General features: G+C 37.6%; 1 protein-coding gene across 2 annotated transcripts in view; it reads right to left on the bottom strand.

The window, feature by feature from the left end:
- LOC124721871 (protein arginine methyltransferase NDUFAF7, mitochondrial) overlaps window positions 1–24,423 on the bottom strand; it is a 67,432-nt gene that overhangs the window by 24,043 nt on the left and 18,966 nt on the right. For both annotated transcript variants that reach the window (XM_047247009.1, XM_047247010.1), the window contains one exon: window positions 5,805–6,071. In XM_047247009.1, coding sequence (XP_047102965.1) covers window positions 5,805–6,071 — 267 coding nt within the window. The remainder of the gene's footprint in view (window positions 1–5,804; window positions 6,072–24,423) is intronic.

Here is a 24,423-nt window from a genome sequence, read left to right as displayed (position 1 = left end):
AATTAACTAACATCTCTTTTAATTACTATTCCTTTGGCTAATGTATTTCATTTCAATGTCCAGTACATCACCTACTCCACACAGCCTTGCCTTGCGCTCTGCACTACTCATAACACTGGGCAGCAACCATTTTGCATTTGGTATGTGACATATCAATTTAAAGGTAATTTTTTGTTGTAGAATCAATATTTGCCCTGTGAAGTGTGGTATCACATATGGATTTCAAGGTAAGTTTTGTAATTTTGTTTCTTTACACATTCAAAATATAAAAATGGGTCACTATGAAGTTACTTTCTAATTTTGTGTTATATAGTGTCAATTTAAATACAATTGCTGCATGACAGGTGAGTATACTATCATTTGCCAGATTCTTTACCATTATTTATTGAACATTGCTGCATGTTTTTGCTGTGGCAGTTAAAGTCAGTTATGCTGTGGCATTCAGTAATTATCTGCTGTGTTTACTTATATTGTGAATTACATGCTTGGATATATTTCAAAGGCTTCGTTGCTCTTTGGCCAATACAAGAGAAGAGAATTACACTTCTATAGCGAATGAACTGTTATAGATGACTACAAAAACTGGAGTATGTGGTGTCACTAAACATACACTTTTTCCCCATTTGCACACTGATTTTTTGCTATAAACCTGGGTGCTGTTAGCAATGAACAGGGTGAATCCTTCTACCAAGGTATTCTTGCAACAGAAGATCACTATCACTAGCAAGAATGTTAGAACCCTTCAATGATGACTGATTACTTACAGTTTTTGTTTACAGCAATTGATGAGAGATTTTACAAAATAAAAGCATTCTTGTCCCATTCCTCTAAATAAATTGGCATTAAACTTTGTATTGTAATACACTAACATTACTAATTATGATTACTGTTTTGATGACGTGTGATTTTTTGTGGATTATAATGTCTATTTTGAGGTTCATGTAAAAGTTTGAGTACATGTCTCATACTTAGATTTTATTAATATTCATTCACCACATATTGAAATAAAATTGATAGTTTTTATTATTATTTTGTGTCTCAGAACTGTGACATTAAACAGAAAATCTGGTTGCACCTCTGAATTCAGAATCCCAAAATTAGATTAATCCATAACTAGAAACTAGACACAGAAAAAAGTTCTCAGCCACATGGGGTCAAATTTTCTGCAAAAATTCCAGTCATGTGGAAGATCTCATATAAAACTGACAATATGAAATCATATGGCAAAGTACACCTGTCCTGCTGGGCTACAGCCCTACGAACACCAATGGGATTCCTAACAGGTCGCTGATGACCTCGATGTTGAGCACCTATAAGCCCCCCTCCTAACAGGTTTTATTATGACAATTTTAAACACAAAAAATGAACAAGTATCCAGCTACAACACATCCATTTTGGACGCAGCAATGCCTTATGATCACTGAGCCAATGATAATTTATGAGGCAGGAAGTTACTTTTCACATCAGGGACATAAAATAATGGTTTAAAACTTTTTAAAGCATGGGCATAGATACAAACTCACCAAAGAGGATAACACTACAAGGGAAACTGTCGAGGAAAGACAGGAAGTGGGTAAGTGATAGCAAACATTAACAACAGTCATCCAGCGCAGTGTTGCTAAAAGCCATTCATGAGGGCTACATCTACATCCATATCTAAATCTAAATATATACTCTGCAAGCCGCCATACAGTGTGTGATGGAGGGTATCCTACACCACTACTAGTAATTTCCTTTACTGTTCCACTCGCAAACAGGGTGAGGGAAAAATGACTGTCTATATGCCTTTTCTTGAACCCCAGCTTCTTTTATCTTACCTTCATGGTCTTTAAGTGAAATGTACATTGGTGGCAGTAGAATTGTTCAGCAGTCAGCTTCAAATGCTGTTCTCTAAATTTTTCAATAGTGTTCCTCAAAAAGAACATCGCCTTCCCTCCGGGGATTCCCATTTGAGTTCTCGAAGCATCTTCATAATACTTCCATATAGTTCAAACCTACCGGTAACAAATCCAGCAGCCCGCCTCTGAATTGCTTGGATGTCTTCCTTTAATCTCGTCTGGTGCAGAACCCGAACAATCGAACAGTACTCAACACTAGGCCGTACACGTGTCCCATTTATGGTCTCCTTTACAGATGAACCACACTTTCGTAAACTTCTCCCAATAAACCATAGTCAACTATTCACCTTCTCTTCTACAACAATTACCTCCTTGTTCCATTTCATATTACTTTTCAACGTTATATCCAGATATTTACATGATGTGACTGTGTCAAGCAGCACACTACTAATGTTGTATTTGAACATGAGTTTGTTTTTTCTACTCTATTCTATTTACATTTTCTACATTTAGATCTTGGATCTTCCTACAGTCACTCAACGTCGACAACTTCCCGTGTACCACAGCACCATCAGCAAATAGCTGCAGATTGCTGCCCATCCAGTCTGCCAGATAATTTATGTGTATAGAAAATAACAGCAGTCCTATCTCACTTCCCTGGGGCACTCCCCGATGATACCCTTGTCTCTGATGAACACTTGCCATCGAGAACAATGTACTGGGTTCTATTACTTAAGAAGTCTTTGAACCACTCACATATCTGGGAACCTATTCCACATGATCATACCTTCATTAACAGTTTGCAGTGGGGCACCATATCAAATGCTTTTCACAAATCTAGAAATACGGAATCTGCCTGTTGCCCTTCATCCATCGTTCATAGTATATCATGTGAGAAAAGAGCAAGCTGAGTTTCGCACGAGCATTGGTTTCTAATGCTGTGCCGATTCATGGACAGAAGCTTTCCCATCTCAAGGAAATTTATTACATTCTAACTGATCAGACGTGTATGTGTCACCATAAAGAGACATGTCAAGAGAGATGTACAAGCCCAATGTAACATTTACAGGCAGATCGAGTGTGACGTCATGTAAACAACAGATATTTCTCTAATCGATTAGCTTTCAGGAGGTCAAATGTTTGACAACAACTTAAGTGTGCCGTAAGAAGCAAAAACATAAGGCTTATTCAGTAAAGTTGTCACGAACCTTGAAACATATGTATCTGTCTGTTCCTAGTGTAGTACATCCCAAAGCAGTATGGCTGAAATCTGACTTCCACTGCTTATAGTAGCAGTCAATATATAGTACACTGGGTATACCAAACTGCTTCACAAAAAAGTCTCTGAAGATATGGAAGAGAGTTATTAGTGAAATGTGTCTGGGCTTGTTTTTTGTTATAAACTGAAGAACACGGGAAAAACTAAAGGACAGTAGAGTGACTGCTATTTCCCAGTAGTATATCTGTTAGCACACACATTATTTATTATTTTATGTCATGTGAGGTTTTATTAATTAGAGTTCTTTATACATTTCCCCCCAGTATTGTGTATCCAGGCTTCCACAGTTGTTTCAAATTGCTACTCATATGTAACATGAGACTTCAAATGACCACAAGCTCTTTCAGTGTCAAACTATTTATTATCTTACTGCTTAATGATGGGGAAGTTCATTTTACAGTGACTTTTTATTTTGTTAAAATCTACTTTTGCTGTAAGCTAATAACAATAATCATAAAATTCATTTGAATTTTAAGCTAAATTTTAATAATTACAACAAATTATCTACTTCAATGTTGAGCTCACTGCAGTCTTCATGAAAAATTATCAAATTGTTAACTTTGTCCTCCAAGGGTTGAAAATTGCTCACACAGGTGTCAGTGGGTATCAACTGTTTGCACACTTGCACATTAAGTACTTTCCAAACAATTTGGTACAGGATATAATCTTGTATAAGAATATGCCATCACTGGCTCAAAATAATGAAATGGTGAACACATCATGACAAAATCTGTTTTTAAATGCAGTGCAGCTGATACACACTATAGGGATGTCCATTAATTACGTGAGCTCAAAATTAGGGGCATGGTCTGGTAAAATCCCAGCAAATCTCATTTAAAGGGGGAGCATTTCAAGTGAACTTTTTAATTCAGGAGTATACATTATTATGATGGATAACACTTTGTTTTATAAAATTAACATGAGTATATGGCCTCTCTGAACAGAATGAATGCTTTACATGTGAGCATGCTCCAGATTTCCCAATTTGAGACAAGTACCACAAAAGTGTGAGACTTCATATGGGGAGTTTCCCACTGCATCAGTTGAAATCACTGCGTTTCAGCCAGTGAGTTGTGATATTCTGCAATGCACACAGTGCCGATGTTATTGTGTTCATCATGAATTTGCATGCCAACTTTTATTAAAGTGTTTTAATCAATGTTTGAAACAGATTAAAAACTTTCATTTTTATGTACTTTTATCTGACTAGAGGGAAAACCTTACATGATGGGGTGTTGGGGGTAGGAGGGGGGTGGGGGTTGACCATATCTCACCACGGGAGGAAGAGGGAGGGAGAGGAAAAATTAAAAAAAAACACCACATGTAATTAGACGATCTCCCCTATTGCATTTCCTAGGTTGGTGGATGCAGTTTGGTGTCATCTTCAGAAGACCTACAAAGCAAGTGCACAGCTTGCAGAGAGAGCCTATACCCTGGGCATCAACTCTACCTGCTAGCATCTGCTAGGGACAAAGACAAACGTGACTGGTGAAATCTTATATTTCCTGACAAAGTAATATTTTCCACAGCAAACGATGAACCGATAAAAATAGACAGGCCACAAGGTATATGGTTTCATCCGAGATATGTTCATTTTGCTGTGGTTGTTTGCTGTGACAATTTGGGGGTGTATGTCATTCCATGAACTCAAAATGCTTCAGAGTATAGGCAGTCAACCAAGTGCTGCTCCGAATACTCAGATTATGAGTAAAGGCATGGCCTCATCAGTGCAACAGCTACTCTTGAAGGAGCAGGCCCAGTCTTCAATATTTACATCAGAAATAGTGCAGGCACAGTTTTGCAGATTAGAGCAAATTGCTCTTCTAGACTGGCCAATTCCTTTGTCTGTACTCAATACAACTGAAAACATATGCACAGAGTTGATGTGTGAAAATTGGCTTGATACTATGCCAGAAGGCTGTGATGTTCTTTGGAACATAATTCGAGCAGGTGGCAAAAAAGGCAAAGATTTATTGTCTACTTATAGAATTCCTTCTTTGCACAACACAGTCACTAAATTGAAGGCCTTTGGTCAGGATATTAAGTGGTGCATAAACCACGTGCTGTGCCATTTTAAGATCTCCTCAAGCCATCTTAAATAAAAACTAGGATTTTTTTGTTACATTAATTTTGTCTTCTATACACGTGAAACAATTAAAACCACAAAAAAATCTCTTGTCTTAGAGTTCAAAGCAAACAAACTGAGATGTGATCACTGTTAGTTTGTTGACTTCATCATTGGGTTGCTCCAATATTCCACTATTTCCCAGCACCACTGCTGCATATTTGACTTCTCTTCCTCACATTAAGTACTTTTCCCAGGTTTGTAATCTTAGGAAGCCTACAATGAACGTTTTCGTTTTTTTAAAGAGAGTGTCCTCATGATTTGTGTCAAGCAGGTTAACAGCTTCAGTCACACTCATAATTACTTTTGCAAACAGTGCTCCACACCCCATAATATGATTGACTTTCGCATAATACACTGGGTAGCTCAAGTTTCAGCACTGCCCTTTCTCTGTGCTGTCAAGCATACATTACTTCTCCTTTTTCCTTGTATGGTTCAGCTGATATCATAACTGAAAAGGGGACTCTGCTACATCTAGATATAGTTTCATTCTTCCAATATTTGCACTATTTAACACTCATTTTACAATGAAGCAGACTGTAATGATTAATGTAATACTTACTTGCAATTTGTGGACAGGCAAGGCATCAAAAAACTCGTGAGCAATTATACATGAAAACCCACGTGGTACATCTTGTATCTGTCTGTACCACTTCACAGTTATTCCATCAGTAGTAACTGCGGATTGGTACTCCATGTTCACATTCGGTAATCCACTTTCATTTGTTTGGATACATTTGAGGGCCTGGGCCTGCAGTTTACTCATGTGCTGACTTATCTCCACCAAATGAAGGCTAACACCATCTGTAGAATTAAACTTTCTCAGCACCTGGGCACACAAAATATACAGCACTTACTTTCATGTTGTGGTTCTGTACTGTCTAATAGGAAACAATTCTGGATGTACTGTACTAACACAATCATTTAATTTCAGCAATGTAACAAAAAAGGACCCATCTACATGTAATCCATTAAAAGAACTGTCATACTGCAAACTGACAGCACCTATTACGAAAATCTTTCACAAAGTGTTGCATCAATTTTCTGAGATTAGTTACAGAATTTTATTGGAGTTCAGGATGGTGAATGACTCTGAAGATAAAGTGTGGCTTTACAATCTCAGGGGTGGGTCACCCACTGCTGTACATAACACCTATGACAGCACCACCTGCCTAACATAGACTTTACCAGGCAAACACTGATGACATGTTTGAAATTTGGCATATATTGCAAAATTAAATGCTTAAACAAATAAATAAATAAGTTAAGGAAAATAAATGGTAACTCATTGGAAAGAAATAAAAATGTAGTCAACCCAGTAGTGAAGTTAAGTTTGAATATTATATATTGTTCACTCAAAACATATCAAGTAATTAATGTGTACGGGTTTCCAACTGCCCAGATGGCCATGTGTGTTACATTGCTGCTTCTGGAATGGGGAGACACATTAGCCCCGGATCGAATCCACCCAACAGATTAACAATGAAGGTTGGTGTGTCAGCCATCCTGGATGAGGTTTCCCACATCCTACTAGGTGAATATCATACTGGTATCCAAATCCCATCTCAGTTACACAATTCAAAAATATTTAGAAAACTTTTGCTCATCTACACATGAATAACACTAGACACAGACAGCTGAGGTACACATATTCTGTCCCCATAGGGTTACCAGGAGACGACAGGAAGGGCATCTGATCAACCTTTAAATTAAGCATGCCAAATCAGTTAATAACCACACCAATCCTGCTGCAGTGTGGGGGCAAAGGCACAGGGAAAAAACTGAAGAGCTAAATGTCTTGGAATTCCACATTAAAGTTAAATAATTAAGATCATAGTTAAGTGCAATTAAAACTGCACAAATAGCGAACAAGCTTTGGCAGAGTTTCCTATTAAATAAGCTGTGAAAGCAGAACCAAAATCCCAAGTCCCAATTTTTGCTTAACATTAAATTTTGCTTGGTGATGCTGCTTCACTGTATGAAAAATATTCACTTTGATCACTATCACTCATGCAAAGTTAAAGTTATTGAGTCACACAAACAAAGACTTGAAATCAGCATGACAAAATCTACGCATTCACTATCTACTTAAATCCTATAACCTATAAAATTTTAAAGTGTTGATATGGTGCAACTGGCTTGCTGCCCAGCAACTAAGTTCAACACCTGGTGAAAGCCAAACTGACTCACCACCAACTTCTCTGACCAACACATGAGATAGATCCACGTGAAAAGACCGTGAGGTGTAGCAGTGCCACCTATTTAAAACCTTAGGAAATCATAGCGCTCTATTCACATTCACAACTTCTTACAATTTTACTTTAAAACGATGATCATGAAATTACATTAACACTAAACACATTGAAATGAGCGCTTCCCAAAGATGGTCACTTTCTGACCTTCCAAAACATTCTACATACATATTAATCTAAAAATTAACAAAAACATGATCTAGATATGGATAAAATTACAGTGCTCTCACCATGATGTCACTGCTACGAGAACGTCATCTACATACAGCTTGCACATTAGATGTAATTAGGTGGGCCACTCATGTCTCATCCCTAAAAAAAGTATTTGATTTGTATTTGTTTGCAATTTCTGCAACTATCAAATTCCAAACATTGTCTCTATAACTTATATTGTTCTGAGACTGTATCAAGAACTAGTACCTAAAATTACATCCTTTACCAGGCCCACAGCCATTAAACAACTTATTTTAAAATCACAAATACTACTTTTAAACTAATAACACTTCATGGTTCACATACTTGCTCATTCCTCCTGTTGCTTGTCTTTACTTTTGCCCCATCAGAAGAAAAATTACAAGTTTTTGATGCTTTATTCTTTGCATAAGGAATTCAACCACAGCTGACACACAACTGCCAGAATCCAGAGGCATGCCTGTTTGTATACCATTTACATTAATTTAGATGACTGACTACGTTTTCTACAACATCCCTCTTTAAATGTCTTTCCTCCAATGAATCATTTTCAATACCACAGATTCTAACCTCCACACCCACATTGAATATCTATTCCAATGACAATTTATCACTTGTGTCTAGCAGCTGGCATTCAACTACAGCTCCACGGAGTCAATCTCTCACACAAAGAGCCCAAGCCACATGAGGAAAATACACGCTGTTCGGAAGGTAGCAGCCAGATGCCTAATAGTGCACATGATCTATTGTATATCTATCAAGTATGCAGTCTTTGCTGACATGGTATGAAATTTTTAAGATTTTCTCCTTCTTGAAGTAGAACTGCACTATCAGAAATATAAGGAATGAAGAAGAAAAAGCACATTTTCAGAGTGTGGAAGAAGCTATGATTACAACAAGAATCTGAGGAAACACGTATCACAGGCACATCCAGGATTTTCTCCTTCTTGAACTAGTATTTCCAAGCCCAGTGCATGTCTTAGCCAAGTGATAGAGGATGTAGGATAATTGTGCAAGGATTTAACAAAGCGGGATCATGTTGGGGTAATGGGTGGAGCAGGAAACACTATTGATAGGGATCAGGGCTACAATATTGAGTGTGACCTGGTAAAAGAAGCATCTGAAACGAACTATACAAATATTGGCTTGGTTCCTGCTTTCCTGCAGTATGATTGGCCCAACTGAACAGCCCTGTCAGGAGGGTCAATATGGAGTTAGATCAGCTGCTTCGTGCGGCTATTTTGTCAGGCATAGGTTTGGTTCTTGTTGATAGTATTGGTAGGTGGGACTTAAGAGGATATGACCTGCATCTCATTAGGAAAGGGAAGGGTAAACTGGCTGGGATGATAACAAAATTTTTAAGTGGAGGCACTGAAACTCATGGGAGTACTTCTTTTTTAGGCTAAGATCAGTGTCCAATCATCCACCGATTGACATTAAGCTTAATGAGAAGCTCAGACAGGCAGGTACTACAGATGTTAAAATATTGCAAGATTCTCATAATTGTAGAGCGAAAAATAATGTCAGTGTGTCACAAGATTCTCATAAAAGCACAGTGAAAAATAATGTTAGTATATCACATCAGAATACCAGGGAATTAAAAAACAAAGTAGATGAGCTTCTTGTTGGTTAGAAGATTTATAAACTAAGGATGGAATAGATGTACTATGCCTGTCTCAACATCATGTAATCACAGGTATGGAAATGGTAAATGTAGGTGGATATAAGCTTTCAGCACATGTAAGAGACACTATGGAGAGAGGAGGAGTTGCCATATACACACATCAAAAAAAGTTTTGCATTACCCTGGTTCCCAGAACTCCTGAAGATAGACATTGACTGTGGATATTGTATCACAGACACAGTCCCTTTGACTGTTCAGAGATGTCACTAAACCAGCCTAAAGATGTAAACAACCATGCATGAACAGCGCCTGTTAGACAGGGGCGGGGGGTCCAACAGCCAATCAGTTCCAGTCATTCCACCGGGAAGGAGGTGTAGATGGCTCGTGTTGTCTTTAGGTCAACCATGCCTAGACAGTCAATACTGCAGTCTCACAGCATCTGCGTTGTTACTTTATGCCAGGAAGGGCTCTCAACAAGGGAAGTGTCCAGGCGCCTCGGAGAGAAAAAAAGCAATGTTGTTCAGAGATGGAGGAGATACAGAGAGACAGGAACTGTCGATGACATGCCTCACTCAGGTCCCCCATGGGCAGTGGATGACCACTCCTTACGGATTATGGCTCACAGGAACCCTGACAGCAACAGCACCATGTTAAATAACGCTTTTCGTGCAGCCACAGTAGGTTGCATGATGCGCAACTTCACTCCCGATATCCATGGCGAGGTCCATCTTTGCAACCACAACGCCATTCAGGGTGGTACAGATGGGCCCAACAATGTGCCAAAAGGACCGCTCAGGATTGGCATCATGTTCTCTTCACCAATGAGTGTCACTTATGCTTTGAACCAGACAATTGTCAGAGATGTGTTTGGAGGCAACCCAGTCAGGCTGAACACCTTGGACACACTGTCCAGCTAGTGCAGCAATGTAGAGTTGATGATGTTTGGTTTGTGGGGTGCTCAACTGCGTGGTCATCAGCACCCAAAGGTAGAGGTTCCCTGCTGTTTTGGGGTGGCATTACGTGGGGCTGACGTACACCGCTGGGGGTTGTGGAAGGTGCCGTAATGGCTGTACGATATGTGAATGCCATCCTCTGAACGATACTGCAAAAATATCAGCAGCATATTGGTGAGGCATTCATCTTCATGGACAAAAATTCGCACCCCCATCGTGCACATCTTATGAATGACTTCCTTCAGGATAACAGCATTGTCTGACTAGAGTGATCAGCATGTTCTCCAGACATGAACCCTATCGAACATGCCTGGGATGGATTGAAAGGGGCTGTTTATGGACAACATGACCCACCAACATGACTGAGTATGCCACGGCGAATACAAGCATGCATCAATGCAAGAGGACGTGCTATGGGTATTAGAGGTACTGGTGTGTACACCAATCTGGACTACCTCCTCAGAAGGTCTCGCAGTATGGTGGTACAACATGCAATGTGTGGGTTTCATGAGCAATAAAAAGGGCAGAAATGATGTTATAATGGTCTCTATTCAAATTTTATGTACAAGTACTGGAACTCTTGGAACCGAGGTGATGCAAAACTTTTTTTTTTATTTGAGTATGTTAAAATCTGTCATAGTGTGAAAAATTTGGAAACTAAAAAATTTTGTGTAGAGCAACATACAGAAGCATGTGCATGTGAGCTTAAACTAAATAATGGTACTTTTATAATTGTAGCCGTCTATAGGTCCCCATTGGGAAATTTTCAACAATTTTTGAAAAACTTAGATTCTTTGTTATGCTATTGTCAGACAGGGGGAAGCAAATTATTGTTTGTGGGGACTTCAATGTAGATTTTCTGAAAGAGTCTGATAGAAAGATTGACCTTGAAGTATTACTTGGTTCTTTCAATTAGACGTCAGTTATTGATTTTCCTACATGTGTGATATAGCACACAGATTAGATAATGTTTTTATAGACAAAGATAAATTTAATCAAACAAAAACTTTTCCTGTTAACAATGGTCTGTCTGATAATGATGCGCAGTTAGTTACAGTATATGACATAGCTCCATACAGTAATGCTAAACAGTTCTCCAAAATAGTGCATCCAATTAACGATTTAACAATTGAAAATTTTAGGGAAAGGTTGCAGCAGTTAAGACTGGGATGAGGTGTACAAGGAACCTGATGCTAATTTAAAATTTAACCTATTTCATGACACTTTTGTGAGTATATCTGAAATCAGTATTCCTAAGAAAACAATGAAATGTAACTGTAAGAAACCATGTAAAAAGCCATGGCTTACTACAAGTATAAAAATATCTCGTAAACACAAAAGGAAAATGTGTGTCATATCTAGAAGGAGTAATGATCCAGAAACAGTCAAACATTATAAAAAGTACCGCACTGTATTAACAAGAAGTCAGAAGTAGAAAACATTTTTATAATCCAGCTATTCATTAGAAAATGCAGGGCAGTATATGGAAGAGACAATACCTAAGCAATTTGAAAAAATTGAAATTCAACCCACCTCTCCTACAGAAATTAAGAAAATAATAAATTCACTCAAAAGTAAAAGCTCACATGAAATTGATAGCATTTCCAACAGAGCATTAAAAACTTGTTCCCGACAAATAAGTAGGATTCTCAGCCACATATGTAACAGCTCGCTGAAACAGGGCATTTTTCCAGATAGACTGAAATACGCTATTGTTAAACCATTGCATAAAAAAGGTGATAGGTCTGATGCTAATAACTACTGCCCAATCTCACTTCTGACAGCTTTATCCAAGATTCTTGACAAAGTAATGTATTCAAGAGTAGCATCACATATTTGTAAAAATGAAATACTAACAAAATGTCAATTTGGTTTTCAGAAAGGCTTTTTAACAGGAAATACTATATAAGTTTTCACTGATCAAATATTAAATGCAATGAATAACCTAACATCACCCATTGGAATATTTTGTGGTCACTCAAAGACTTTTGATTGTGTAAATCATGAAATTCTTCTAGATAAGCTGAAGTAGTGTGGTATGGGTGGGACTGTGCACAAATGGTTTAATTCATATTTAACTGAAAGACTGCAGAAGGTTGAAATTAACAGTACTGATAGTCTGCAAAAATCTGCAGAGTCTTCCAACTGGGGAGATATCAAGAATGGTGTCCCACAGGGTTCAGTCTTGGGTCCCTTATTGTTCTTAATATATATTAATGACTTGCCACTCCATATCCATGAAGATATAAAGCTAGTTCTTTTTGCTGATGATACAAGTATAATAATCACACCCAAAATACAAGAGTCAGCCGAGGAAATTGTAAATAATGTTTTTCAGAAAATTCTATGGTTCTCTGCAAATGGACACTCACTAAATTTTGAGAAAACACAGTTTATACAATTCTGTACAGGCACAACACCCTTGATAAATATGGACTATGAACAGAAGTCTGTTGCTAAGGTAGAATATTCAAAATTTCTGGGTGTGTGCATTGATGAGAAACTGAACTGGAAGAAACACATTGATGCTCTGCTGAAACGGTTAGGTTCAGCTACTTATGCTATTAGGGTTATTGCAAATTTTGGTGATAAATATATCAGTAAATTAGCCTACTATGCCTAATTTCATTCACTTCTTTTATACGGCATCATTTTCGGGCAGTTCATCCTTAAGACAGAAAGTATTTATTGCAAAAAGCATGTAATCAGAATAATATCTGAAGCCCACCCAAGACCACCTTGCAGACATTTATTTAAGGAACTCGTGAAATTCACAGTACCTTTGCAATACATATATTCACTTATGAAATTTGTTATTAATAACCTATCCTAATTCAAAAATAACAGTGAACTGCATAGCTACAACATTAGAAGAAAGGATGACCTTCACTATTCTGGATTAAATCTCACTTTGGCACAGAACGGGGTGAATTATGCAGCCACAAAAATCTTTGGTCATCTGCCAAATAGCATTAAAAGTCTGAGAGAAAGCCAACCAACGTTTAAAAGCAAATTAAAAGAATTTCTGAATGACAACTTCTTTTACTCAATAGATGAATTTTGAGATATGAAGTAGTAACTGTAAAAAAAAAATATTATTTTTTGTGTAAAGAAAACTTATGTGTTAGTGACACACTCCACATCATTACAAAATGTCATATTCATGATCTATGGAACAAGTATTAATGTATGTATGTATGAACAACACCATCAGAAATATAAGGAATGAAGAAAAAAAAGCACATTTTCAGAGTGTGTGGAAGAAGCTATGATTACAACAAAATCTGAGGAATCACGTATCACAGGCACATCCAGGAAAGTTAAATGATATTGATCCACTGTTAAAGGAACAAAAGTTTTATAAATATTTGTGTACTTTATACAGCAAACAGTTCAACATGGAGTACAGTTTAATATTCCATGAAAGAAATGCACACGCATTGGAGAATAGTTCTATGAAAAATGTCTGTTGTGTGATAGAATACAATAGAATAGAATCTTTAGTGTCAAATGAGATGCTATATAAAATCATTTAATTTAAACATTGGTGACTCCTCAATGAATAATTTAATACTTAAATAGCTATACATCAGAAGAACATATATGTATACATCCAGAAGCACATTGCAACATAAGGAGATAAATACATGTTACATTTCTCCCTGTTTCTTAAAATTATCCACAATGGTTTAAATTTTTTTCTTTTTAAATTTTTCATGCTCCTTTCTCTTGTTTATAAATATGGGCATACATAACCAGAACACATACCTCCATAAAAAGGGAATATGTGTATACAACTAGATACTTAATAATCATGGTTTACATACATACGTATAAAAAGAACATACACCTTCATTAAATGGGAACATATGCATACCCATAGGATATAATGTAGAAAAAACAGAAAAACAAACCAAATTTACTATTTCCTGCCTGCCTTCCTTGTTTATTAAAATCATCCACACTGTAGTAACATCTTCTTTTTAATATTTTTCAGTGTTATTTCCAGTGTGTTCAAGCTAGCAGTCCTTGAACTTTAACCATATTTTATTGCTAAGCTTCAAGCTTTTCAAATAATGTTAGTCTGTGGCAAGGAGAGGAATGGGAGGGGATCACTGCTGCCGCACTGGGACATTATGTGGAACAAGCAGCGATGAGTGAAAATGTGTACCGGCCTGGTGTTTGAACCTGGGATCTCCTTCTTACTAATCAAGTATGTCAACCACTGCACCATCTGGGACACAGCTTTATCGCTTCTACATGTACTGTCTTGGCAAACCCCATGGCCAATCCACACTCCCATCGAGCGCCACCTTCCAGCAGTCCCTGCCAATTTCCTCCATGTTCACTCTCTGAGATTCCCACAGGAGGTTGAATGTATTTGTGCATCTTCACTGAAGATGGTGGATCCATTGCCCAGCTAGGTCTATCGAATTATATGAATGTGTGGTGTCTGTTATTTCAGACATGTCCGAAAGAACAGACACCATGCAGAATCTGCAGCTGTTATACATTATATGTACATTGATGGTGGAGAGGGGAAGAAAGGAAAGGGAGGGCATCACTGCTGTCAGCTGCACTGGGGCATTACACGGATTCCTTTCCTTTCTTGGCCTCTCCACCTTCAATTTACATATCTGAAAGAACAGATACCTCAAATTCATTGTTGTTGTTGTTGTTGTTGTGGTCTTCAGTCCAGAGACTGGTTTGATACAGCTCTACATGCTACTCTATCCTATGCAAGCTTCTTCATCTCCCAGTACCTTCTGCAACCTACATCCTTCTGAATCTGTTTAGTGTATTCATCTCTTGGTCTCCCTCTATGATTTTTACCCTCCACGCTGCCCTCCAATACTAAATTGGTGATCCCTTGATACCTCAGAATATGTCCTACCAACCGATCCCTTCTTCTAGTCAAGTTGTGCCACAAATTTCTCTTCTCCCCAATTCTGTTCAATACCTTCTCATTAGTTATGTGATCTACCCATCTAATCTTCAGCATTCTTCTGTAGCACCACATTTCGAAAGCTTCTATTCTCTTCTTGTCTAAACTATTAATCGTCCATGTTTCACTTCCATACATGGCTACACTCCATACAAATACTTTCAGAAATGACTTCCTGACACTTAAATCTATACTTGATGTTAACAAATTTATCTTCTTCAGAAACGCTTTCCTCACCATTGCCAGTCTACATTTTATATCCTCTCTACTTCGACCATGATGAGTTATTTTGCTCCCCAAACAGCAAAACTCATTTACTACTTTAAGCATCTCATTTCATAATCTAATTCCCGCAGCATCACCCGATTTAATTCGACTACATCCAATATCCTCGTTTTGCTTTTGTTGATGTTCATCTTATATCCTCCCTTCAAGACACTATCCATTCAGTTCAACTGCTCTTCCAAGTCCTTTGCTGTCTCTGACAGAATTACAATGTCATCGGCGAACCTCAAAGTTTTTATTTCTTCTCCATGGATTTTAATTCCTACTCCGAATTTTTCTTTTGTTTCCTTTACTGCTTGATCAATATACAGATTGAATAACATTGGGGATGGCTACAACTCTGTCTCACTATCTTCCCGACTACTGCTTCTCTTTCATGCCCCTAAACTCTTATAACTGCCATCTACTTTCTGTACAAATTGTAAATGGCCTTTCGTTCCCTGTATTTTACCCCTGCCACCTTCAGAATATGAAAGAGAGTATTCCAGTCAACATTGTCAAAAGCTTTTTCTAAGTCTACAAATGCTAGAAACATAGGCTTGCCTTTCCTTAATCCATTCTCTAAGATAAGTCGTAGGGTCAGTATTGCGTCACGTGTTCCAATATTTCTACGGAATCCAAACTGATCTTCCCCGAGGTCGGCTTCTACCAGTTTTTCCATTTGTCTGTAAAGAATTCGTGTTAGTATTTTGCAGCCATGGCTTATTAAACTGATAGTTTGGTAATTTTCACATCTGTCAGCACCTGCTTTCTATGGGATTGGAATTATTATATTCTTCTTGAAGTCTGAGGGTATTTCGCCTGTCTCATACATCTTGCTCACCAGATGGTAGAGTTTTGTCAGGACAATCTCTCTCTAGGCTATCAGCAGTTCTAATGAAATGTTGTCTACTCCCGGGGCCTTGTTTTGACTTAGGTCTTTCAGTGCTCTGTCAAACTCTTTACACAGTATCATATCTCCCATTTCATCTTCTTCTACATCCTCTTCCATTTCCATAATATTGTCCTCAAGAACATCACCCTTGTATAGAACCTCTATATACTCCTTCCACCTTTCTGCTTTCCCTTCTTTGCTTAGAACTGGGTTTCCATCTGAGCTCTTGATATTCATGCAAGTGGTTCTTTTTTATCCAAAGGTCTCTTTAATTTTCCTGTAGGCAGTATCTATATTACCCCTAGTGATACATGCTTCTACATCCTTACATTTGTCCTCTAGCCATGCCTGCTTAGTCATTTTGCACTTCCTGTCGATCTCATTTTTGAGACGTTTGTATTCCTTTTTGCCTGCTTTATTTACTGCATTTTTGTATTTTCTCCTTTCATCAATTAAATTCAATATCTCTTCTGTTACCCAAGGATTTCTATTAGCCCTTGTCTTTTTAGCTACTTGATCCTCTGCTGCTTTCCCTATTTCATCTCTCAAAGCTACCCATTCTTCTTCTACTGAATTTCTTTCCCCCATTCTTGTCAATTGTTCCCTAATGCTGTCCCTCAAACTCTCTACAACCTCTGGTTCTTTCAATTTATCCAGATCCCATCTCCTTAAATTCCCACCTTTTTGCAGTTTCTTCAGTTTCAATCTACAGTTCATAACCAATAGATTGTGGTCAGAGTCCACATTTGCCCCTGGAAATGTCTTACAATTTAAAACTTGGTTCCTATATCTCTGTCTTACCATTATATAATCTATCTGACACCTTCCAGTATCTCCAGGCTTCTTCCATGTATACAGCCTTCTTTTATGGTTCTTGAACCAAGTGTTAGCTATGATTAAGTTATGCTCTGTGCAAAATTCTACCAGGTGGCTTCCTCTTTCATTCCTTAACCCCATTCCATATTCATCTACTACGTTTCCTTCTCTTCCTTTTCCTACTATCGAATTCCAGTCACCCACGACTATTAAAGTTTCGTCTCCCTTCACTATCTGAATAATTTCTTTTATCTCATCATTCATTTCATCAATCTCTTCGTCATCTGTGGAGCTAGTTGGCATATAAACTTGTACTACTGTGATAGGCATGGGCTTCGTATCTATCTTGGCCACAATAATGCGTTCACTATGCTGTTTGTAGTAGCTTACCTGCATTCCTACTTTTTTATTCATTATTAAACCTACTCCTGCATTACCCCTATTTGATTTTGTATTTATAACCCTGTATTCACCTGACCAGAAAACTTGTTCATCCTGCCACCGAACTTCACTAATTCCCACTATATCTAACTTTAACCTATCCATTTCCCTTTTTAAATTTTCTAACCTACCTGCCTGATTAAGGGATCTGACATTCCACACTCCGACCCGTAGAACGCCAGTTTTCTTTCTCCTGATAACAATTCATATAATAAGGTAATACGTAATCTTGGTTATTCCTTGTTTCATACGCATGTGAAAGCAAATTTCCTTCAAAAAGGTGTGGGTTTTTAGCTCAAAGAGAAGTGTTTCATATATAAACATAGAAGGAATTCTCAAAAGTCAAGGCTTGCAAATAAAGGTTTGTATGACTGTTTACTGTTTGTTCCAGTCATAGCTCTGATAAATTTTTTTCTGTAGCTTCACCACTCTGAGCAGGTTTCCTTTTTCAACACCCCAAAAATTATGCCATATCTTACAACTGATATAAAATATGCATGGTACACAATTTTCTTAGCAGCTAAATCAGTTACTTTATTTAGAACCCCCATACATCAACAAAACAAAACTATTTAACCACTTCAGTAAGCAATCCATTTGATCAGTAAATGACAAATTTTTGTTTATAGTCACTCCAAGAGATTGGAAAGATTCTGCAGTGATCAGTGTTATGCCTTCATAACTTAACTGTGTTATATATCCAACAGATTGTTTGATCCTCAAGTGTACAATTTGTGTTTTTGTTAGGTTTAGCTCCATAGCATTATTATTTATGCAATTTTATAGTTCTTGAAGAGTTTGTTTCATTTTAAGTGTTAACCCTTCAGTGTTTTTACAGCAGACTACTGCTTCTGAGTCGTCTGCATACAAAATTGAATCTGAATTTACCTTATCCAAAATGTAATTTATATAACACAGAAACAGGGGTAGTATGGTCTCCTGGGGTATGCCTGCTTGTATTTCCTTGCCACCAGAGCATGCTTTCTCACCCTTACATTGTATAACTACCCTCTGTTTTCCATTTTTGAGATAGGATGAGAACTAACTTAAAGGCTTTTCACGGAAGCTATAAGAAGGTAATTTGAGGAGCAGCTGCTAATGGTTTACCACGTCAAATGCTTTAGTGAGGTCACAGAAAATACCGCCTATGCACTCCTTGTTATCGAGGCATTTACTTTTTTTAATGATAAGTTCATTAATAGCATGGACAGAACTTTGCTCCTTTCTAAATCCATATTGATTAATAAGAATAATGTTATGTTTCTGTTATATTTTTCTAATTGGTTATACAGTATTCGCTCAAATATTTTGGAAAAAATTGGTAAGTATTGATTCTGTGTGAAAATTTCCTCTCTCCTGTCTGTCCTTTTTGTGGGTAGACTGTACTTCCACATATTTCAGCCAGTCAGGAAAGCAACCCCCATCAAGCGACTGATTTATTATGTGACAGATTTGGGGTGCAATATTATCGCATCTTGCCTTTATTACTTTTGTTGGAATTTCACCCCAGCCCACATATTTAAGATTTTTTCGGGATTTTATAATGTTAACCACTCCATAGCTGGATACATGAGTAGATCTGAATTCTAATGATCTGTGTTGCATTATATTGGGATTTATGTGTGGAGGAGGAAGAACATCAATTTTGTTTGAAGTTATAAGACATCTGTTGAATACTTCACATGTATGTCTGTAGTTTGAAATCATTTCCCAATCTATTTTTAATTTAGGACTAAAACTTTTTGTTTCAGCTTTGACAATCTGCTGTACAGCTTTTGATTTATTTGTGGCATTTGATATGTATTTACCGTTTGCCATATGTTTTTCCTGTTTATCTACTCTGCCAAATATTTTTTGTATTTGTTTACATACCTGACAAACTCTGCATCATAGTTTTTCTTTGCTTTCATGTGCAGTTTCCTCTTTCTACTACTACATGTGCTGATGCCTTCAGTTATTCACAAGGTTATTTTTTCTTTCATTTTTTTCATGTGCTGTTATAAAGGGGAAACATTCATCAAAAAACACTTATGAATTCTGATACAAAAGCATTTCAGTTCATATTTACTGAGTACTGGTTGCTGAATGACCAGAAAGTTCATTTTGTCTCACAACAAATGTATTCACATTTTGTTCACTGAAGTTTCTGACTCATTTCACTGTTACAGCTTTATCTGAATTTGGCTGTGATATAAATAGGGCTGTATGGTCAGATATGCCTAATTCTAAGATGAACTTTTCTGTAGCACAATAGTTGATACTGCTCACTATATTATCTATACATGTCGCAGAAGATGCTGTTGCTCTAGTGTACTCACTAAAGTTTAATGTTAGGCCACTTGTAGATAGCAAGTTCTTCAAACAAATGGCAAACCTGTCATCAGCACTTACATCTATGTTGAAGTCGGCAGAAATTATGATCTTTTTACATAACTTTTCCACCTGCAACCTACTCAGCAAGGTTACAGATTTGTCAAGAAATGCACATGTAACTGGATAGTCAGGATGTGATATATGATAATAATACACCATATTACAAAAGTTCAATGCAGCAGCTTTCAAACAATAGTTCCTTGTTCAAGCAACTATAACTTTTTGTTTCAGCTTTGACAATCTGCTGTACAGCTTTTGATTTATTTGTGGCATTTGATACGTATTTAGCATTTGTCATACGTTTTTCCTGTTTATCTACTCTGCCAAATATTTTTTGTATTTGTTTACATACCTGACAAACTCTGTATCATAGTTTGGTGAGTCCTCTACTAGAATGCACAATGCTCCAAAGCTGTTTTTTCTACAAAAACTCAATGCTAAATTGTAATCTGAAAGTGAATTTATCAAGTTTATATTTTGATTTTTAGGCCAGTGTTCATTTCAGCATATAACTTTTACAGAATTTGTGTTCTCCACAAATACTTCTAGCTCATAAAACTTGTTCACCATTCCAACTGATAGAATGCCTATATTAAGGTGCATTATGAAATTATTACAATCTAAATCAAACAGAGAATCATTTAATGTGTCACCAAATGCAGCACCTGCATGGGTCTTTAATTCTAAATTGCATCCCCACTATTATTTTGTTTCTTGTGGACCAAATTCAGGCCTTTCGAAGAAATGCTATTATGATCACTTGTCAATGAAACATGACTGAATTTGCATCTACCCAGGATTTCAGTGACTGGCAGTGGGAAACTGAAACACATTTTCACTTTACGACAGAAAGCATGGGTCTTATTGTACTTTGGAGAATGTCACATGGAATTTCTTTGCATATCGTCATTCAGGAAAATATGTACCTAAATGTAAAGGCATACAACACATGAAGACCCAAGGTACTAACAACATATGAGGTATCTGTCCTTTCAGGAATAAAATAACCTAAGCTGGAGATAGTAGCTGCAAAATAAAATACTTGGTTACTCATGTGGGACATCAAAATATCTTCAATCATTTAAGTTTGACAGAAGCAGATAGAAACAAATAGTGCTGATATCACAAATAAGATTCCATTCCATGTGATATTCAACATAACAAGAGTCACTTTATGCGTGTGAGTCCAGGCTACAGCAATCTGGTGCCAACATTGAGCAGCATAATAAATTATGTTCCAGTGTCTGGAGACATTAAGATGACAGCACCAGTGTTGAAACATGGATGATCAAAATCAATGTTAGTGATAACATTTGTGTGTCATTTTACAAGCAGCCAACATCACCTGCTCCTGAGAAGAGAAGACTTCGTCCTCATAATATGCTCAAAGTGAAATTCTGAAGTAGTACAGCATTGATGGAACTCATTAAATGAATAGTTATGGTTATGGTTTTAAGTCAATTACACTTATTGTACTGTACAACATGACACAAGGTTTTGCTTGTGCCTCCTTTATTTCAAACAGGTCTTGGTCTTACTAAGAGGTGCTACCATTACTTTTTAATGAAATAAAGACTGTAGTAGGAATAATAAGTACTCAGGTGTTTTCTGTCAGATTTAGCTGAAACATTTAATAATGCTTGGCTTTCATAAATGGAAGAACCAGTGAGAAGACTGTATTGTTCATGGCAAACTGACAGAGTATGGAGAAAAAAATACAGTACTAAAATCAAATCAAAGGAAAGACAGTCTGAACCTTACGATCTAGTGAGGAGTTTGATGCTAAAAGAAGTAGTTCTAACTTTTGAGCATGTATTTTATTTAGCATTGGAGCAACTGATTTAAAATCCTGTTACAACTAACTCTGAGTTGTACCTCAGAAAAAGGCAAGCTCCAGGACATTTGCAAAAAGCACAACTTACATGCAAAGGTGGTTCGTAAATACCTAGTTGGAGAAGAAAATGGCAGGCTTGCACTATCAACTTTTGAGGTAAATGTCACTTATTTTGATCAAAAAAATTTGCAAGACTGCCGCTGCAAACTGATTTGTATTTTATGTCAAGCTTGCACCCATAATACACATGCTCATGCATAGATTCCAGTATCACATGAAACATGTATAAGCAAACTAAGCCAGCCATCCAGTTCAATGAACACCAATAACGTTTGTGCTGTTAATGATGACATCAAGAAAGATACGTTACATGTTGACAGAGAAGGGGAATCAGTATGTGAGAAAGAAAGCATATTGGCCGAACTCAGCCAAGAAAACATTAAGCTTTTAGATTTAAATCAACAGAAGGAGAAAATTAAGCAAAATTTTACTGATCTGATTGACAAAATATCTTCTCCAAGACAACTGATAGTTTTAAAATGCCAAATATCTAGCATGAAAACTAAACTAGCAGCTGTTAAGACCAACACAGATCATCAATGCATTGTTCTCTGCAATGCTGCATCAAGAAGGTAACAAAGTATAAAAGAGATGGGTGTTTTCTGCAAAGAACAGGAGAAAAATAGCACACATCAGCACTTTGAGAAACCATGTACAACTGAGGCAAGAGGCATTACTGTTTCTCTGTTACAAGACAGGCAACAGGCATTGACATTTACACAAAGGAAAGCAGCAGAGAATTAGTATGTAACACAGTAAGTAAAATATCTCCCTTTTACAGCTGAATTTAATTTCATTGTGGTTATATACACTTCTAACGATGTCACAGTGTAGTGGTAGGTTGTAAAAGACTAAGCTGCATTTCTGTTGCATGCTGTGTAAATATCACTGCAATTCCATCAAAGCTCAGCTCGCTTCATAAAAGCTCCCATTATTTTGTAAAAGCTCACCTCAGTTTGTAAAAACTCATCTCACTTCATAAGCATGGAGCTGTAGTTGCGTGTCAGGCACTAGACAAGTCAATTTATCTACTGCTTTGTCATCATGGAACAATGTATAGAATACATCTTTGGCCCCAACTCCTTCCCTACTCAAAACTTGTCTTGCTCCCACCGACCACTAAACTACACATGATCTTCAACCAGCCAGACTGAATTTAGGCCCTTCCTTAAATAATGATCTAGAATCTACTTTACCATCAAAGGAGGTGAATGCTTCCACTCTGACAGAGAGGCATCAAAGGGAGTAGCTACAAAATCTCCATTTACATTATACATACTATTTGTGAGATCTGACCCCATGCAGCAACCCATCACTAATTGACCCATCTCCATTTCCATTAACTGTTCACCTCGAAGGTCACTGACCAACTTTCCTGCTGACACGCCACCTCCTTCAAGCACCTATTTAATGTGGCCTCCAGCACATGCACCCTCAGCTGAATCACCTTCCACAGCAGAATCAAATTTACTACCTACATTGAAATTACTTTCATTATTGCATCTCACGTCTTTCAATTTCTCCACACGCCTGATTTTTGTATTGGTTCGTTTTACCCCCTTCTACAACACAGGAACAGAAAATTCTGAAACTTAAACTTCCTGGCAGAATAAAGCTGTGTGCCGGACCGAGACTCGAACTCGGGACCTTTGCCTTTCGCGGGCAAGTGCTCTACCAACTGAGCTACCCAAGCAAGAGGCACGCCCCGTCCTCACAGCTTTAATTCCACCAGTACCTCGTCTCCTACCTTCCAAACTTCACAGAAGCTCTCCTGCGAACCTTGCAGAATTAGCACCCCTGGAAGAAAGGATATTGCGGAAGCATGGCTTAGCCACAGCCTGGGAGATGTTTCTAGAATGAAATTTTCACTCTACAGTGCAGTGTGCGCCGATATGAAACTTCCTGGCAAATTAAAACTGTGTGCCACACCGAGACTCAAACTCGGGACCTTTGCCTTTCGCAGGCAAGTGCTCTGCCAACTGAGCTACCCAAGCACAACTCACGCCCCGTCCTCACAGCTTTAATTCCACCAGTAGCTCATCTCCTACATTCCAAACTTCACAGAAGCTCTCCTGCGAACCTTGCAGAAATAGCACCCCTGGAAGAAAGGATATTGCGGAGACATGGCTTAGCCACAGCCTGGGGGATGTTTCTAGAATGGAATGCTGACACAAGAAACTGCCTTGGACATCTTGAAGTTTGTATAATGGCCAGATAGCTTTTATTTGTGCTAATGCACTACTTTGTAAGTAGTTACATTTTGGTTTGACCATGTACTGTATCCTATGTTACACGTTATGACACATTTAACAATTGTTGTTTGTTGCAGAAGGGCTTCACACTGGTCTACATGCCAAAATTGCAATTGTGTATTGAGAAATAAAACATTACAGTCAACAACAGAAAGATAATGTCCATCAAAAAATTCATTTTGGCTGTGGTCCTAAAGCACCACTAGTTATTAAAGAGTCAATACTCTTCTCTTGTGCATCAAATTTTTAACTCTGTAAGACTGGGGAAACAGGGCCCATA

This window comes from Schistocerca piceifrons, chromosome X (genome assembly GCF_021461385.2).
Source record: "Schistocerca piceifrons isolate TAMUIC-IGC-003096 chromosome X, iqSchPice1.1, whole genome shotgun sequence".
Taxonomy (NCBI): Eukaryota; Metazoa; Arthropoda; class Insecta; order Orthoptera; family Acrididae; genus Schistocerca; species Schistocerca piceifrons.
The sequence above is the reverse complement of the archived record's forward strand: the minus strand, read 5'-3'. Positions and strand labels throughout refer to the sequence as shown.